Source organism: Arachis hypogaea, chromosome 14 (assembly GCF_003086295.3).
Source record: "Arachis hypogaea cultivar Tifrunner chromosome 14, arahy.Tifrunner.gnm2.J5K5, whole genome shotgun sequence".
Classification (NCBI taxonomy): Eukaryota; Viridiplantae; Streptophyta; class Magnoliopsida; order Fabales; family Fabaceae; genus Arachis; species Arachis hypogaea.
Window position 1 is genome coordinate 141375293 of NC_092049.1, and position 18619 is coordinate 141393911.

General features: G+C 30.3%; 1 protein-coding gene and 2 long non-coding RNA genes across 3 annotated transcripts; 2 read left to right on the plus strand and 1 right to left on the minus strand.

Annotated features, from left to right (window-relative positions):
* The first annotated feature begins 6215 nt into the window (after positions 1 to 6215).
* On the plus strand, positions 6216 to 9099 carry LOC140178392 (uncharacterized). The gene is made up of 4 exons (XR_011871579.1): positions 6216 to 6748; positions 6993 to 7183; positions 7574 to 7633; positions 7751 to 9099. It is a non-coding gene; the product is annotated as an uncharacterized lncRNA (long non-coding RNA).
* Positions 9100 to 9224: 125 nt separating this feature from the next.
* On the minus strand, positions 9225 to 9894 carry LOC140178393 (uncharacterized). Its single transcript, XR_011871580.1, has 2 exons — positions 9370 to 9894; positions 9225 to 9304 (listed from the first exon to the last, which is right to left on the minus strand). It is a non-coding gene; the product is annotated as an uncharacterized lncRNA (long non-coding RNA).
* A 2138-nt stretch (positions 9895 to 12032) lies between these two features.
* Positions 12033 to 15408, plus strand: LOC112798105 (isoleucine N-monooxygenase 2-like). Its single transcript, XM_025841280.2, has 3 exons — positions 12033 to 12722; positions 13274 to 13628; positions 14277 to 15408. Exons 1-3 carry the CDS (start codon positions 12121 to 12123, stop codon positions 14934 to 14936), a joined length of 1617 nt encoding a protein of 538 aa, XP_025697065.1. The 5' UTR covers positions 12033 to 12120; the 3' UTR covers positions 14937 to 15408.
* Positions 15409 to 18619: the final 3211 nt, after the last annotated feature.

An 18619-nucleotide genomic window follows, 5' to 3' on the forward strand; every position in this document is an offset into this window, starting at 1 on the left:
ATAAAAGAAAGAAAAATAAAGGGATATTTGGCATTATTACGAAACAGTTAGAACTCTAGAAAAGCAACAAAGATACAAGGATAATACCACTACTTTAAGGACATTAGTAAAGCAAAATTATAAGGGTAAAAGGACAAATGCAACATGCAAAAGTAAATATAGAAACCTTAAGAACAACAAAGAGATAGTAGAACAAATACAACAGTGTAGAGGAGGTGGAATAGTTTCTCGAACAACAGAGATAGTGGAGCAAATGAAAAAAGCATTGCATGTCGATAGAGACAATTTCAACGGGGAGAATCAAGAAAAAATTGAAGAGACAATGATAAAATTTCAAGAGCAAGCATCATCCTATAAAGTAGTCTACACAATATTCTTTGTAGACAAGAAAAATAGTCTGATACAAGAGCATCATTTTAAAATACTTGAGTTGAAATCATTCTCTTTCAATTTGTGCTTTATTTTAGATTTTTTTTTTTGTTATGCTATCTAATACTATCTTTCTGTAATGGAGAAAAAGACTTATGATGGTGAGTAAAAAAATATAAAAAAGCCATGAGAGAAGAGGCAAGAGAAATGCATGAAAAAATCAAAGAAATTGTTTGTATAATTTAGTTTTGTTGAACTAGAATTAGTTCTCCTTACTAAGTTGGGATAACACTTGATAGTAGCTAGACTTAGGTATAAATTTAGAGTTTGATACTAGATGAATTAGGGTGTAATTCATTGGTATTAGTGTATGTAATCAGTTTGATTATAGTGAAAATTTCACCATAGTTGTAGTGGAGATTAGTGTAGGTTTCGTGGCACTAGAAAATCGAACCAGGATACATGCTGGCCTCATTGTCTTCTTCCCTTCTCTGTTTTTTTTAGAGACAAAAAATAAAAATCTCCTACATAATCACCTTCTACAAAAAACAGATAAAAAGAACTTCATTTTTTAATAGAACTTGATTCAAGCTCCCTCTCAAGTTTTAGTAGTTCCATCAATTGGTATCAGGAGCAAGGTCTCAAAGAGTAAAGCTTCACAACTTGGAGCAAAAATTCATGGCCAACAACATGGGTACTAACATCATGGCATACATTCTCATCAAAGGACAGTCTAACAATAGACCTCCCTACTTCAACGACAGCAACTACTCATACTGAAAAGAGAGAATGAGAATTTTTGTACAGTCAATCGACTACAACATCTAAAAGATTATTGTCAATGGACCTGACATTCCAACAAAGCAAAGTGCTGATGGAGATGTGGTTCCAAAAGAAGATAATGAATGGACAGAAGAAGAAAAGATGAAGGTTGAATTCAATGCCAAGACAATCAACCTAATATAATGTGCTATCAGTTTTAAAGAATACAGAAAAATTTCAAGGTGCAAAACTGCCAAAGAAATTCGAGACAAGCTGAGACTCGCCCATGAAGAAACCAAACAAGTAAGAGAGACCAGAATTGATATGCTGATTAAAGAGTACAAGATGTTCACATAAAATAGGATGAAAGTATTAATGAGATGTTCATAACGTTCTCAATAATCATCAACAACCTAGATACCATGGGAAAGAGCTATTCCGAAGAAATATTAGTAAGAAAGATATTAAGGAGTCTTACTAAAAAGTGGAAAGTGAAAAATATAGTCATCTCTAAAAGAAATAATTTGATAAAAAATCACCTATGATGAACTAAGAGGCAAGATGCTGGCCTATGAAACTACTCACATGTCTCCAGACAGAGATGATAAAAAAAAGAGTATCATTGAAATCAAGAATGATAGTCAAAGAAGAGGAATCTGATGTCAGTATTTCATATGAGAAAAATAGTGCTTTTTGCAAGAAAAATGAGGAGATTAATGAGATTCAAAGCAAAAGTAAAGGAACAACTTCATCCAAGAATTTAAAAAAGGATCAATCAAAGTTTACTTCTCACCACTGAAAGGAGCCAAGCCACTTCAAATTTGATTGCCCTCGATTGAAGAAAGGAGAAAAAAAAAAGATAAAAAGGTGCAGATAGCAACTTGGGAAGACTTAGAAAATGATAATGATTCTGAAGATGAAAGTGATTCTGATCATGAGTTTCAAATGTGCTTGATGGATGATCACACGAACATAGATGAGATAGATCTCTCTGACTTATCCATTAATGAGTTGCATTCTATTATCAAAGACTTTACTGTAAATTCTAAAAAACTCTTTGATAAATATATAAAATGCAAGAAAGATAATAAAGCATTGAGAGCTAAAAATAAACTTTTATCAGACAAGGTAAAGGTAATCGAAGCTTCTGATGTAAATTTTGTGAAAGAAAAAATGATGCTTTGAAAATTGAATTAAATAAATTCAAACTCAAGCATTTGGTTTCAGTCTTTACTAATTTAATTGCTGAAAATGAAAGGCTGAATGAGAAAATTAAGAATCTTAATGAAGACTTAGCAAAATTTGTTTAAAGTTCTCAAAATCTTAAAAAATTACTTGTTTGTAAAAGATTTAGTTTTGAAAAGCTTGGACTTGGATTCAAAGAAAAAAAATAAATCTGTTTTCAAACAAACATTCATAAAATCTGAAACTTTCTCTTCCAAAAATGTTAAGCAAAAAATTTTTTGTAAGCCATAAAATTCAAAAAATAAGAATTATTACTATAAGTGTAATAGAAATGGTCATGTTCTTTAACGATGTTTCATTTTTTCAAGATTTTTTGGTGATAACAAAATGTATAAAATTGTTCATGATTTTAATGTTCTTGGGCAACTAAAAAAATTTCACATAAGAGGATTCAAATGGATTTGGATACTTAAGGTTAGTTGAAGAACATACAAGTTTGCCTTATATCCAAGAAGAAATCGAACATGTCGTATCTTTGATAGTAGATGTTCAAGGCATATGACCAGGAAGGCTACCTTCTTCATCAAACTCAACAAGTATGATGGAGGGTTTGTCACTTTTACAGATGATGGTAAAAGTAAAATAATTACCACTAGTAAAGTTTGCAAAAATTTCTCTACTTGTATAGATAGTATTTTTCTAGTAGATGGGTTAAAGCATAATTTATTGAGCACAAGTCAATTGTGTGACATTGGATATGTAGTAACCTTTAAAAAATTAGATTGTAGAGTCATAAATAAAAAAAATAGGGATTGTTTTGTTTATTGCAAAAAGATGTGACAATATATATGATCTCACTCTAGATGATCTTAAGATTCAACATGTAACTTTTTTTTCAATAGAATCTGAAAAATGGATGTGGCATAGGAGATTAGGACATGCTAGTATGTTCCAAATCTTTAAACTTGTTAAAAGAGGATTAGTAAGAGGTCTTCCTAACTTCAAGTTTGATAAAGACATCACATATGATACTTGTCAAATGGGTAAACAAACCAAAACTTCTTTCAAATTTAAGGAAGATGCCTTTACTAAGAAACCATTGGAATTGTTGTAGCTTGACCTGTTTAGACCAACTAGGACTCAAAGTCTTGGAGAAAAAAACCTATAAAATGGTTATTGTGGATGACTATACTAGCTTTGATCGAGTGTTTTTTCTAGTTCATAAGCATGAAGCATTTTCTATTTTTGAAAAATTTAACAAAAAGATTCAAAATAAAAAGGATCTAAAAATTGTCTTAATTCGAAGTGATCATGGTAAAGAATTTGAAAATCAACATTTTTAATATTTTTGTGATGAACATGATATATCACATAATTTCTCTTTTCCTAGAACACCACAACAAAATGGTATTGTGGAAAGGAGAAATAGAAGTTTATAAGAAATGACTAGAGCTAAATATTGTATAAATATGAAGTTCCTAAATTCTTATAGGTTGAAGCTGTAAATACAGCTTGTTATGTTTTAAATTGAACACTCACAAAATTTTTTTTGAAAAAAATACCTTATAAAAATTTGAAAAGACATCATCTTAATCTAAATTATTTTTCTATGTTTGGATGAAAGTGTTTTATATTAAACATTAAAATTTTTTTGGATAAATTTGATCCAAAAACACATGAAGATATTTTTCTTAGTTACTTCACAAATAACAAGGTCTATAGGGTTTATAACAAGAATTCTAAGACTATTGAGGAGACTATGTATATCACATTCTGTGAATCTAACAATATTCCTAGTGTTTATATTGATGAGAGTCTAGAAATTGAAGTTGAAGTGATCAAATCCGCTGAGACAGATCAATAAAAGTCAAGTTCTCAAGAAATTACACCTACAAGCAACGAGAATCTCAATTTTGTAGGAGACAATTTGGAATTATCTCCTGTTGCAGTAGAAAATCTTGATGCAAAAGCAATTGTGGATCAAGATGAACCTGAATCTTCAACCCAAATCAAAAGGCCTAGAGAATGAAAATTTCTGAAAAGTTAATAAGAGGAATTCGTAATTAGTGATCCCTCAAAAGGAATGACAACTACACCATCTCTAAAAAGAGTCGAATAAAATAATTCAACTCTTGTCTCAAAGATTGAACCTCTAAATGTCTAAGAAGCACTTGTTGGTCCATCTTAGGTGTTAGCTATAAAAGAGAAATTACAGTAGTTTAAAAAGAATCAAATTTGGACTATTGTACCTCATTCAAATGGAAAGAAAGTCACAGTTGCAAAAATGAATTTTCAAAAATAAACTGGGTGAAAATGGAACCATTGTCCAAAATAAAGCAAGATTAATTGCTCAAGGTTATGATCAAAAGGAGGGTACTAATTTTGATGAATCATTTGCACTTGTAGATCGAATGGAAGCGATATCTCTTAGCCTATGCGGCTCATTGTGAATTCAAGCTATTCTAAAAGGAGGTAAAGTGTGAATTTCTTAATGGAATAATAGATAGAGAGGTCTATGTGGCTCAACCTCCTGAATTTGAAAAAAAAAAACTTTTCAAATTATGTTTTCAAACTTGCTAAAGCCTTTTATGATTTAAGGCAAGCTCCTAAAGTTTGGTGTGAGAGTTTTAGTTCATTTTTGTTGAAAAATAATTTTCAAAGAGGAATCACTGACACCACTCTATTTATTAGAAATTACCATGGTTATTTCATTCTTGTGCAAGTTTATGTTGATGATATATATCATTTTTGGTTCTGCTAATGAGGATTTGTATTCATATTTTGCTAAGATTATGACTAGTGAATTTGACATAAACATGATGAGAGAGCTTACTTTCTTTCTAGACTTGCAAATTAAGCAAACTGTAGAGGGTATTTTTGTTCATAAAAAAATATACCAAAGAACTTGCCAAGAAGTTTGGGCTGGACCGTGCCAAGCCAATGAAAATTCCATGCATCCCAACAGCATCAAGCTAGACAAAAATGAACATGCTAGAGATGTGAATGAGACAAGATATAAGAAAATGATTGATTCTTTAGTGTATTTTACTTCATCAAGGCCTAATATCATTCAAAATGTTGGTGTGTGTTCAATATTTTAATCTAAGCCCAAAGAATCACATCTCTCAGCTATGAAGAGAATTATCCGATACGTGTTTGGTATCACTAATTATGATTTATGGTATTCCAAAACTGATTTTTTTAATTAGTGGGTTATTATGATGCAGATTTTGTTGAGGATAGAGTTCATAGAAGAAGCACTAGTGGCATTTGTTGCTTTCTTGGCAAATTACTCAATATATGGTCAAGTAAAAAGTAAGCAACAGTTGCCTTGTCCATTGTCGAAGCTGAGTATATTGCAGCCTCTTCATGTTTCCCTCAATTATTATGGTTAAAAACTCAGTTGGCTAATTACAAAATGAATGCATCTAATATTCTTTTATTTTGTGATAATATGAGTGTCATAAATATTTCAAAAAAAATAATGTTTTGCACCAAAGAAAAAAACACATTGAAATTAAATTTCATTCCATAAGAGAACATTTGCAAAATAGAAATTTAGACATTTAATTTGTTAAACCAGAATATCAACTAGTTGATATTTTTACTAAACCATTAATTGAAGAGTGGTTCTGTAAGTTGCATACTGCATTGGGCATTATTGATTTATCTAATGTTTTTTGATCTTGATAATGTTCTGGTTCAGTGTTTTATCTCACAGGTTGAGATGAGACTATTCTGGACAAATGATGAATGTGCTTTATTAATTATATTGTCACTACCTGAAATCGTTAGAGGCATATCAGATTTGGTGGCCCTAGTATGTTTGCTTGTCTACTCTCAAATGGACCACTTGTATTTGAATGTGTTGGGCCTACTTTGGACTTGGACTTTAAAACAATTCTTTTCAATTTTATTTTTTTTTCTGAAAATCTGGTTCATTTGGTTACAGCTGTGAAATTCAATTATTTTTAAAAAATTTTCAACACTTTCAAGTTGAGACCTTTGCACTACTATAGGTCTATATTAATGCTCCACTTCATGCACTGTTTCACACACACCTCTCTTCACTTCTTCACCTCACTCTTCATATTCTGCAACTGACCAGTGATTTATAATAAGAATGACCTGTAAGAAGAGAGCTGTCTGTAGAGACTATCATAGTGGTGTTCATACTTCCTGTTCTGATCACTCTACTCCCATCTCCTTAAACTCTCATTCATCACCTTCTCCAACCAACTCTCCTTCATCTCCTCCTCCAACCACTTTTCCTGAAGAAATGGCTCGCACCAAAATCATTGTTCGCCATTCTGAGTGTCTCCGAGGCCAACTCCATCTCAGCCAAGTTCCTCTCAGCCGAGTTCTTCTCGTTAGAAGAGACCTATCAGCGAAGAAGTAGAGCTCCCTCCATCTCCTACTCGCCCTAGTCGCGGTACGGTCATTGATTTTCAACTTCACTCTATTTCTAAATTTAAACTTTCAAATTCCATTGCCTATAAATCCTTTTATGCTGATTTTACAAAAGTTTCACATGATTTCCGTCGCTATAATTCCTTCATGAACTACATGTTTTTCTGCAAAGATATCATTTAGCGTCCTATCTGCCCTCTAAGCTTGTCAATCTTGAAAGTCTTCGTAGAAAAGGTCTGAACTTTATGCCTCTATTTACATTTCAGGGATGGATCCCCCATCTTCTCCATTCGTGAAAAAATCTATCCTGATCTTGTGAGACAGCTCTACAGTAACATGTCATACAAAGAAGAGAGAATTGCTTCTTTCATTAAGCGTCACACCATTATTCTTTACAAATATCATCTCAATAAAGCCCTAGATTACTAGGAAAAGAGGATCAATGTGTTCACCTCTGGTAAGTGGGATGAGTTTTTGAATGTGTCTTATTTTGAAGTCCTAAGGACTGTTTGTGTTAATATTCCTTTCCTTGAAGATACCACTCCCACTCACAAGTCACTTGGTCCAGTCCATGCCCAGTTGCATAGGATTGTTAATCACATTATTCTGCCTTAAAGTGGCTCTTTTCAATGAGTCTCATTATGTGATACACTGGTTATGTTTTTTCTCCTTTTCAAAATGTTCATTTCATTTGCTTATTTATTATTGAAGCACATACATGCATGTGTTAGTTCGAAAAATGCTTTGTCCTATGCCATACTGCTAAATTTTTTTTTTCAGTATTATAATGATTTTGGGGCTGAAATTTGTAGAGAGTTTAATTTTTACATAAAATGGGGTAGTGCAGTTAAAAGAACAATGACTAAGCATAGAAGCATTGATGAGGAAACTAAAGCTCCATTTCAAGGTTATGATCTATTGATTCCTAAGTCAAACTCTACCAAAATCAGACTCATATGACTGGTATCATGAAGGATGTGCTCCAAAAATTTGTAAATCTGACAGATCTTCTCATCAACTTTAGGGCTAAACAGAAAAAGGATGAAGCCTGAAGGTATGGAGAAAACTACGCTTAAGAAGACGAAAGGCCACATTCTCTTTCTTGGGAACTATGTAGAGGAAATTGAAGCTGGGTGCAGCAGTATGGACAATGATGATGAGGATGAAGACTTCGATGACTCCAACTCTGATGCCTAGATTGTCCCATCTCTACTTTGGCAAATTATCTCTAATTTTGTTTAAAGAGTATTTTTCAGACTCTTTTATTTTATCTTAGATGACTGTAGCCACTTAAATATTTTGCAGTAACTGCTACTTAAGACTGCCTATGTTAGGCCACTACAATTTTTTGCAGGTTCTTTCATTTTCCTCCTTGATGACAAAAAGGAAAGAAAAGAAAAGTTAGGATTGGCTTAGGATGTTGATGATGCTTAATGATATCTACTGCCTTATATGTTAATGCTTAACTTTATTTGCTTTGTGTTACTGTTGCTGTGTTATATTTCTTTGGTATTAATTTTTTGATTGCTTTGAATTATCTCTATTTTAAGAGTAAGCCTTGATTAAGGAGGAGAAATGCTGACATTAAAGGGAGCACTATACATTTTGGATGATCATCGAAGGAAAGTATTCTCAACTTATTTCAATTAAATTTTCGATCTATATATGTATCCTTTTTAATTATTTTATCATCAAGGAAAAGATTGCTGAGTAAATATTAATTTTGGGGCATATATTTGATGACAATCATTCATTGGATTAAAAGTCCAAATTTGATTTAATGAGTGTGTTAGTAGTGCAGGCCCAGTGTTCCACTTCTCAACCCAAATCCATGTTGCCTCAACACACTTCCAATGCACTAACTCAAGGTCCAGCCCAATATACCTAATAAGCACCGTTCAGAAATACAAGCTAAGAGAGAGGGTCCTAAACATTCCTGCTTGGAATAAAAGAAGAAAAGGTAACAAAATATTTGGTACTATTTTGGGACAGCTGGGGTTCTAGGAAAGCAACAAAGACACAAGGACAATACCACTATTTCAAAGACATCAATAAAACAAAATTCAAAAGGTGAAAGAGCAAATGAAGAAAACTTAAGGACAGCAAAGAGATAGTGGAGCAAATACAAGAGTGCAGAGAAGGTGAAGTAGCTTCTCGGACAGCAGAGATAGCGGAGTAAAATGAAAAAAAAGTATTACATGCCGATAGAGACAGCTTCAAAGAACAAAATCAAGAAGAAAATCGAAGAGGCAATAATGAAATTTCAAGAGCAAGCATCATCCTATAAAGTAGTCTACACAACATCCTATAGAATCTTTATCCGCACTAATAACTCTTCCAATCAATAAGTTCCACTTACCATATTTCTAGATCTATTGTTGCTTTTGTCTATGCCAATACACAGAAAAGAATCATAAAAAATTGAGAATTAGAAGCCGAACCCCCCAAAAAGAAAACCTAAAATTAGAACCCAAAACCCCCAAAAATTCACAAGCTAATTGAAAATTAATACATACATTGTCTATCTCAATTGCCATTACAGTTCATCATCACTATCAAAATCACACACACCTTCAAACTGAAAAGTGAGATCTAATTAGAGAATGAACAAGAAATAGAGGATACAGAATAGAGAATATTTACCTAGTGACAGAGGATACGACGATGGTGAAGAAGAGATGAGTGGTGACACAATGGTTTGGAGATGGTGCAACAGCTCAGCAGCGAGCTCCAGTCGACGGCAGCACGGCGACAGAGCTCAACGGTGGCGAGACATTCCACCCTCCTCCCTTTGAGGTCCTCAGCGGCGACACAGCAGCACGACGGTGGCAGAATTGCGACGGCGTGCAACAAGCCCTAGCAACGGCGTTGGAGATTTAGTGACGACTGAGCACCCCTTTCTTCTCTCCTCCATCGTGTTTCCTCTCTTTCTCGAGCTCTCTCTCTTTCACTGGCGCTCGAAGATGATGGCGATGATGGTTGAGCCTTAGCTGGCGTCATCCTCTCTTTCTTTCCTTTGCCTCTCCTCTTTTCTTCTTATTCTTCTTCCCATTCTCTCCTTTTCTAATTTCTTATCTCTTTCGTGTGTGTGTTGAGTGAGGATGAGAGTGTGTTGCGTGAGTGAGGGTGATGACAAAAAAAAAATTTACTATGTGTTTATTTGGTGTTCTTATATTAGAAAATGCTTCTAAAGCCCATCCAAAACATAACAAATAGGTTATTCTTTAAAAGTGCTCTCTTTGGTGAGAAAAATGTACCCATAGATATTGAGATAAAGCTACACTTTATAAGTGATCTTTATAATATCTAAGGAGATACTTTTTAAATGATACTACAAATGTGTTTTCTATTTTTCTGTAAAAAAGTAACTCGGAGAAAAGCGTAGAATAGGCTACGCTTTTTAAATGTAGTTTAAAAAAAATGTGGTTTAATGAATGATTTTTTGTTGTGTAGTTAAATAGCATTTTTTAAAAGAGTAATACGACTACACATCCAAGTTATTTTATAGACCAAGTTCAATCTAATTAAATAATAAGATTTGAAATAATGTTAATCATAATTAATTTTTGTTATATTAAACCAATTTAATTGAACTTAATTAACAAAAAAATTTGGATGATGTGTAGTATTATTCTTCTCGAAATGATTTAAAAAAAATTACAAATTGATGTTTAATAATACTTGTAGCATTAGATAGATCATTCTATTAAAAAAGAACATTAATAGATTATCTAATATTTTCTTTTCTAAATAACGTTAGTAATAATATTAGGTTTTATTAAAACTGAAAGATAATTAGCTTTTTAATATTTTTTTAAACAATGAAAATTAATATTTAAACTTTGTTTTAATAATCAAATATTGATACTTGAATCTTTCTTTTCTTTTCTTGTTTTTTTATTATAAAGGAAGAAGCTAACAAAGGGGCTTAATGGTTAGTGACCGCTAAAGTACACAAGTCCCTAGTATATTGACATTAAAATAGTGTTTGGTAGAGAAATAAAAATAAAAAGATTGAGATCGAGAGTCAGAGATTAAGAAATAGAGATTAAAATAAATTTTAATATTTTGTTTGGTGTAAAATGAAAGACAGAAATTGAAACAAGAATAAAACTCTAATTTAATTTGTATAAAGAGTAAAATTGAAATTAATTAATTGAAATAAGGGTATTTTAGGTATAAAATGTTATTAAAGTTTCAGTCTCAATCTCTAAAAATTTTAGTTCCCTGTGTTCCCACTTTTTAGAAGTATTGAAATACTGAAATTTTAAAAATAGAGATAAAAATTTTAGTATCAGTCTATAAAGTAACAAACATGATACTAAATCTTAGTCTCTCAACAGTCTCTGTCTCACTATCTCAAAATAAACGTTACCTAAACTAATTAAACTCAAAGAAGCTTAATGGTATTCATTAGTATAGTGAGATAATAAAAAAATACAAAAATATTATTTATATATTAAAATTAGCTACTAAAATTTGCTATTAATATATTTGTGTATAAATATAAATAATTTAATATATTTTTAATATGTATTCATATTTCAGCATGTGATGATTAATTTTAATATGTTGTTACAAGGGTATATGTAGAATTATAGTAAATTGGGCTCCCCTTAAAATTAAACTAAGCAAACACACACGCACAGAGACAAATACACAGCATTTAGGGCAAAACCACAAAGGTAAAGCACTATCCTAAGTCCTAACACATGCTCCAGAATATATCAACAATTACATCTAACATTTAAAAAATTCGGTAATACTAAAAAAATAAAATCAAAACTTGCTTTATTTAATATCTATTAATTATTATAATAATTAATAACTACTAAATAAAATAAATTTTAATTATTTTTTGATAACATTTTTTGTTACTAAATATTTTTGTAAAAAATTAAAGATTAATTAGTCCAAAGTTGTTAACCCATTTCGCGTTTAGTCAATTATTATGTGCTTGATACGTGTAAATCAGCGTAAAGATAAAAGAGAAGCGTTGATACGTGTAAAAATTAAATATATATATATATATATATATATATATATATATATATATATATATATATATATTGGAAAGTAGAAAATTTTAAAGGTTAGTGAAGACTGAATAGTCAAAACGTGTTACTGTAGATAATATCACGTGTTATGAATCACTCACATGTTAATTGCATGCAAACTTGTTCATGTTTTAAATTACTCTAGCCAAATCATCATACCATGCAAACGTGTTATTTCCATCCACATGATGATATCACATATATCTTACATCTATAAATAAAGAAACACAACTACACTAAACAACACATCAAACTAAACCCTAATAATAATCACATACACATACATCTTAGCTTAAACCTAAAATTGAACTTCATCAATTTACTTCACTTCCAAGCCATGGAATCTTCTCTTATTAGCTCTCTACTATTTTGGTATCTCCTTCTCTTACTTGTTGGATTCATCACCCCATTTCTCAAATTCCTCAAACACCAAATAACTTCAAAACGCAAACAAACTACATTACTTCCTCCGGGACCAAAACCATGGCCTATAATTGGTAACCTACCTGAAATGCTAGCAAGCAAATCAGCATCTAGATGGATACATAAGATCATGAGTGATCTAAACACCGAAATCGCATGCATTCGTCTAGGTAACATTCATGTTATTCCCATCACTAGTCCTGAAATTGCTCGCGAATTATTGACAAAACAAGATTCAATTTTCGCGTCGAGGCCTATGAATTGGTCTAGTGAACATGTCTCAAGTGGGTTCTTGAGTACAATAGCAGCTCCCTATGGAGAACAATGGAAGAAAATGAAGAGAGTTATGGCCAATGAATTGGTGTCTCCAAGAAAACTTCAATGGCTACAAGACAAGAGGGTGGAGGAAGCCGACAACATCGTCCTCTATGTTTACAATCAATGCAACAAGAATGGTGGCGGTCTTGTGGATGCGAGGATTGTGGCACGACATTATTGTGGCAACATTATTAGAAGGTGGGATATCAATTAAAAAAAAAACTTTTCTTTTCTTTTTTAATTTCAACTAGAAAATTGACTATTTTTTAGTTAATAACAATTTATTTTTTACATTAAATTTTATATTATAAATTATAAATTTTAAATTTTTAAAAAAATATTTTACACTAAAAAATTGACTAATATTTATTAATTAAAAATTAGTTAAACCATGTGTATTAATGTACATGTCCATTATGTGATACGATTAAATTTATTTCATGACGACAAATAAATATACTAGAAGACAAAAATTAATTTAAAAAATAGACAAAATATTATTTGTTCTAGAGAAAAAAAGAGTTGTTCAATTTTTTGGTTAACCAAAATATTATGAGAAATGCACATACAAATAGAAATATAACTTTTTTATTTGTAATATTTTATATTTAGTGTTTCTATATTTTTATCCTCTAGGAAATTTAAACATGAGACCTTAATAATAAAGAGCTTAATATTTTGAGAATTTTTTTTTAATTTATTCTTGACAGTTACATTGATGAATTGTATTATTATTATTATTCCAACAGGTTGGTATTCAATTCAAGGAACTTTGGTAAAGGAAGGGAAGATGGAGGACCCGGATTTGAGGAGGTGGAACATATTGATGCAATTTTCACTGTTTTGAGATACCTCTTTGCATTCTCTATCTCTGATTATGTTGCATGCTTGAGAGAGCTTGACTTGGATGGTCATAAGAAGAACTTGAAGATGGCCACTAAGTTGATAATGAAGTATCATGATCCCTTAATTGAAGATAGGGTTCAGCAATGGAAGAATGGTAAAAGAACATGTGAAGAGGACTTGCTTGATGTTCTAATCTCATTGAAAGATGCAAATGATAATCCACTTTTGACTGTTGATGAAATTAAGTGTCAAATTATGGTAATAACACTTGATACTCTACTATTTAACTTTTCAGTGCATAAGTTAGACATTTTTAATGAACATTATTAAAGGTTGATATATAATCAAGGTGGAATTAAGAGAAAATGTTTTAAAAAATTACATATTGAGTGCAATGATGAGTATATGAAAGTCTTTTTCAATTCATAAGTAAAACAAGAGTTCTGATTTTTACCAAATATCAAATTTAACTTTCATGCCTATATAATTGATGTAAAAGAGTTTTACACATATAATTAATTATGTATTAATATATTATTAACAAAAAGTTTATATTGTTAATGCATTAAATTTTTTTATATAAAAATTTATATACAATTATTTATATATAAAGTTAACTGTTTTAATAATTTTTAATTATTAATTTTACATAAAAATAATTGCATGTACATATTCAACTTTTTTTTAAATAATGTTGAGTTTTCAAATAAAATTAGGGAGAGACATCCATTATTTAATCATATACATGCATACACATGAATCTTCAATTTGAATCTTCAATTTGATTTTTTGATGAAAATTTAGATACAGTTACATAGTTAAAAGTTGTTAAATAATTTAATTGATTTGACTAAATTTTTATTTAACGGTTCTCAACTATCAATCTCACCTTCACCGAATTTCCAGGATATGATGATTGCAACCGTGGACAATCCATCGAATGCCTTTGAATGGGGACTCGCCGAGATGCTAAATCAGCCGGAGACGCTCCGAAAGGCGGTGGAGGAGTTAGATACCGTGGTTGGCAAGGAAAGACAAGTGCAAGAATCAGACATTCCAAAACTCAATTACATAAAAGCATGTGCAAGAGAAGTGTTTCGCCTTCATCCCATTGATGATATCAACGCTACCCATGTTTCCATGGAGGACACATTTGTTGCCAACAACACATACTTCATTCCAAAGGGTAGCCACATTGTTCTAAGACGGCAAGGAATCGGACAAAATCCAAGAATATGGGAAGAACCCTTGAAGTTTAAACCCGAACGCCATTTAGAAAAAGATAACAATAATATTGATGGGTTTAAGAATTTGAGTTTAAATGAGCCGAGTTTGAAGTTGGTTACTTTTAGCACCGGAAGACGGGCATGTCCCGGAATCAATCTTGGTTCTACCATGACCGTTATGTTGTTTGCTAGGATGTTGCATGGCTTCAATTGGAGTGTGCCACCCAATGAGACAACCATTGACCTCTCCGAAAGAGAAGAAGGTACCATAAAAGCAAAGCCACTCATGGCATTTGCAACACCGCGGTTGCCGGCGGAGGTTTATGGAGTTTCTACTTAAGCTATTATTATGGAAATGTTCGATCGGTAATAAAAAAATTTAGCCAAAATCAAGTTAGATTTAAGGTAAAAATTCAGGTGGAATCGACTACATGAAGTTGATAATTGAGAGCTGTTAAATAGTTTGACTGATTTAACTAAATTTTTATCTAACGACTCTTAACTATCAACTTCACATGAATCGGCTCCACCTGAGTTTTCACCTAGATTTTGTTTTATTTAATATTTATTAATTATTATTAAAATTAATAAATATTAAATAAAATAAGTTTGGACTATTTTTTTGTTTTTTTTTTAGTATTATTGATATAAATATTTGATTACGTAATTAAGACAGTAATAATATATAAAACATTTGTTAAACTAGTTTTAGGGGGTGAAATCATGTGCTCCCAAAATAGGTGATAAATTATAGTTTCTATTTTAAAGGTATGTAATTTTTTATGAAACAGTTAATTCTTGAAATATTTTTATTTTAGTGCTTTAATATTTAAAGATTATATACTTTAATCTTTAAGAAATTTTCAGGTTCTCTGATCTGAGAATAGTTCATTGCTTCATTTTATCTGATCTATTAATTATCGTTCACGTTAGTAATATAAGTTCATTGTTGTTTTTAAATTTAAATAATAAACAAAATGATAAAATAGAAATTAACGTCGAAATAGTCTTTATTAGTGAGATAAACAAAATAAATAAAGAAAATCCAAAGCATTCATTTACTGTCAAAATAAAGAAAACCTCTTCCTACATATATATATATATATAATAAAAAAAATAGAAATTCAAGTACAGATAATTTCATATAAAATTAATAGTTAATAATCTTTAAATGATAATTTAGTCTCTCAACTATCAACATTATATAAAATTAACTCTACTTAAATTTTCAATAATAAAAAAGTCTATATATAACTCTTCAGTTTACGAAAGGTCATCGTATCAAATAATGTACAAGTTTTTTAAAATATATTTGTACTAATAAGTTGTTGTGGTCCTATAATTTCGTCCTTATTTTAAAAAAGTAAATATTCTAAAATATTCAATTTTTTAGGGACATTTGTTAGTACTAAATATCTAATTAAATATTTTGTGAAAATATAGAAATTTTTAGAATAATTAAACCTATTTTGAAATCATGTAATCATATTACTTTATTTGTTCCTACAAAAGTACTTCTCATTAATATTTAAAGACTAAGTGGATAAGGGTTTTTACTCTTACATGATTAAGGCGTTTAACATGAATTTTTATTTTAAATATATATATATTCATTCAATCTTTCAGTATTTAAAACGGTGTGTTTTTGGATGACTAAAATATTATTTCGATCGTTATTATTGTGCCAACTGCCAAGCCAAACAACTTCTCCCCACTAATAATTTCTTAAAGAGTAATTCTTCACGTACAAGTGATTTTTAATACAAATTATATAAGTTATTTATATTCATGCCGTTTTATATTTTTGTGTGTGTCTTTTTTTCTTTTTTTTTTCTTCTTCTTCTTCCTCCGTATCTCTTTTTTTTTTCGTAATTTTTCTCTCTCGTTATCATTGTTATCAACACCACCTCTTCCTTCCTTTTTTTTATTAAAATTTCTTCTCCTTTTTTCGTTTTCTCTTTCTCCTTCATCAAAATCACCAGAAAAAACGAAGAAACATTATTCAAGGTACTGTTTTACTGTTCTTCTAGATTTTTTTTCTAGATTGTCTCTGTCATGTGCCTCATCCTTAACTAGCAAAACATTAAAAGATTTCAAGAAGAAATATACTGTCTCCCCCTATATTGGGTGTATTTTTTAAATTCTTTGGGTGTATTTCTGTAATCCTTTGGGTGTATTTCTGTAATCGTTTGGTTTATTTCTGTAACTGTTTGGGTGTATTTCTGTAATCCTTTGGATGTATTTTTGTAATCGTTTGGGTGTATTTTTGTAATCGTTCGGGTGTATTTCTGAAGTTTCATCATCTTCAAAACAATTTCAAAACTTGATTTCAGAAACCATGAAAATCGAAAAAAACAGAAAGAGATCGAAGGCAAAGAGAGAACGCTTTTCCATACAAATCATACAAGTCATTTATATTCACACCGTTTTCACATTTTTTTGTGCCTCTTTTTCTTCTTCTTTTTTCTCTGTGCTTCCTCTTCTTCTTTTTCTGTGTCTCTTCTTCTTTTTCATAAAAAAGGAAACGAAAATGAAACACGCGAAGATGATTCAGTAACGCGCGTGTTAGGCCCAACTTGTAAGACTTGTAAACAAAAATGACTTATATGTGTAGCACTCCTCTTTCTTAAATGGTTTAAATAATGGTGTAGTATAGAGATGTGATTAACAATGGTATAATATAAAATTATGGATGATGACAATTTGTTGGGGTGAAAAATTCATATTAAATATACTTTTGCATCATTTTTTTTGTATTTTAAGTAATTTATCTCCGATAAAAAAAAAATCTCAATATTATATTTCTAAATCCTAAATTTTAAATTGATTTATCATTATATATACACCAACAACTTCATCAAAGTTAAATTATTTCGGTCACTTCTGCCATGATCCACTTATTTTGACAATTAACGGAATTCTTCTCCATCATTTGTGTAATTTTATTAGAATTCAATATCGATGAAAATTTTTTCACCCAAACATCACTTATTTATTTGGACAAAACAAAATTGAGTCAATTGACACCAAAAAAAAAAAAAAATCCGAAACGTATTTCACAAAAATAAATTAATTTATTGGTTTAAGAGTTTTTTTGTTTGTTTGTTGATGTTAAATTTCTTTTATGAAGACTCATTAAACATAGAAGTATATTTTGATTTTGTTGGACTAATAATTGATTAATACCAAATCACTTAAACTAAAACATCACTATTGTATGCCTATATTTCTTCAGGTATCTTTTTCCTTTACAAACCTGACCACGGACATACACCACATGCAATAATTGTGCAGCAACACAGCTCAATATATATTTGTTTATATTTTATAATCTAATAACTCCTGTATATTTAATACACAGTAGTTTTATGGTATCGTTAATTTTGAATTATTAAAATTATGCAAATAATTTTACATTGATATTAAATTTACTGGTATGATTTATAATTATAATAAACTTTTAATGTAACAGAAGCTTTTAAATGTGATTTTTAGATTTTAAATAGAAAAAGATTGAGAATAAAATTTTTTTCAACCAATAATTAGACAATATTTCTCTTTTCTTTTAAATTTCTCTTTCTATTCCTTAATCTTTGCTTTTCACTATTTTATTAGTTAATTCTTGGATCGAAAAAAAAAGTTTGGTTATCTACCAAATAAATTTTAAATACATATTTTTAATTTTTAGATGGGTGCAATTTTTGTTAACTAATTTTTATTATTTTTCTAACAATACTTTAAAAAAATAAAGCAATGCCGTGAAATTTTAAAAATTACAACTAATAAAAGCATAGCGACTACTATCCAAGATCTTTAAAATCAAATGGACTGCTAATGATATTTGAAGGATGTTAAAAAATTAGTCAAATAAACATAATTTCTCCTTCTTAGTCAAGAGGAACATAAAAAGTATCACTAGGTATATATGTCTTTGTCTTAGGACTAGAATTAGAGAAACTAAGGATTAGAGAATTAGAAAAAAAAATGGGATATATGATTGAGATTGTATTGAAGTTGAGAAGA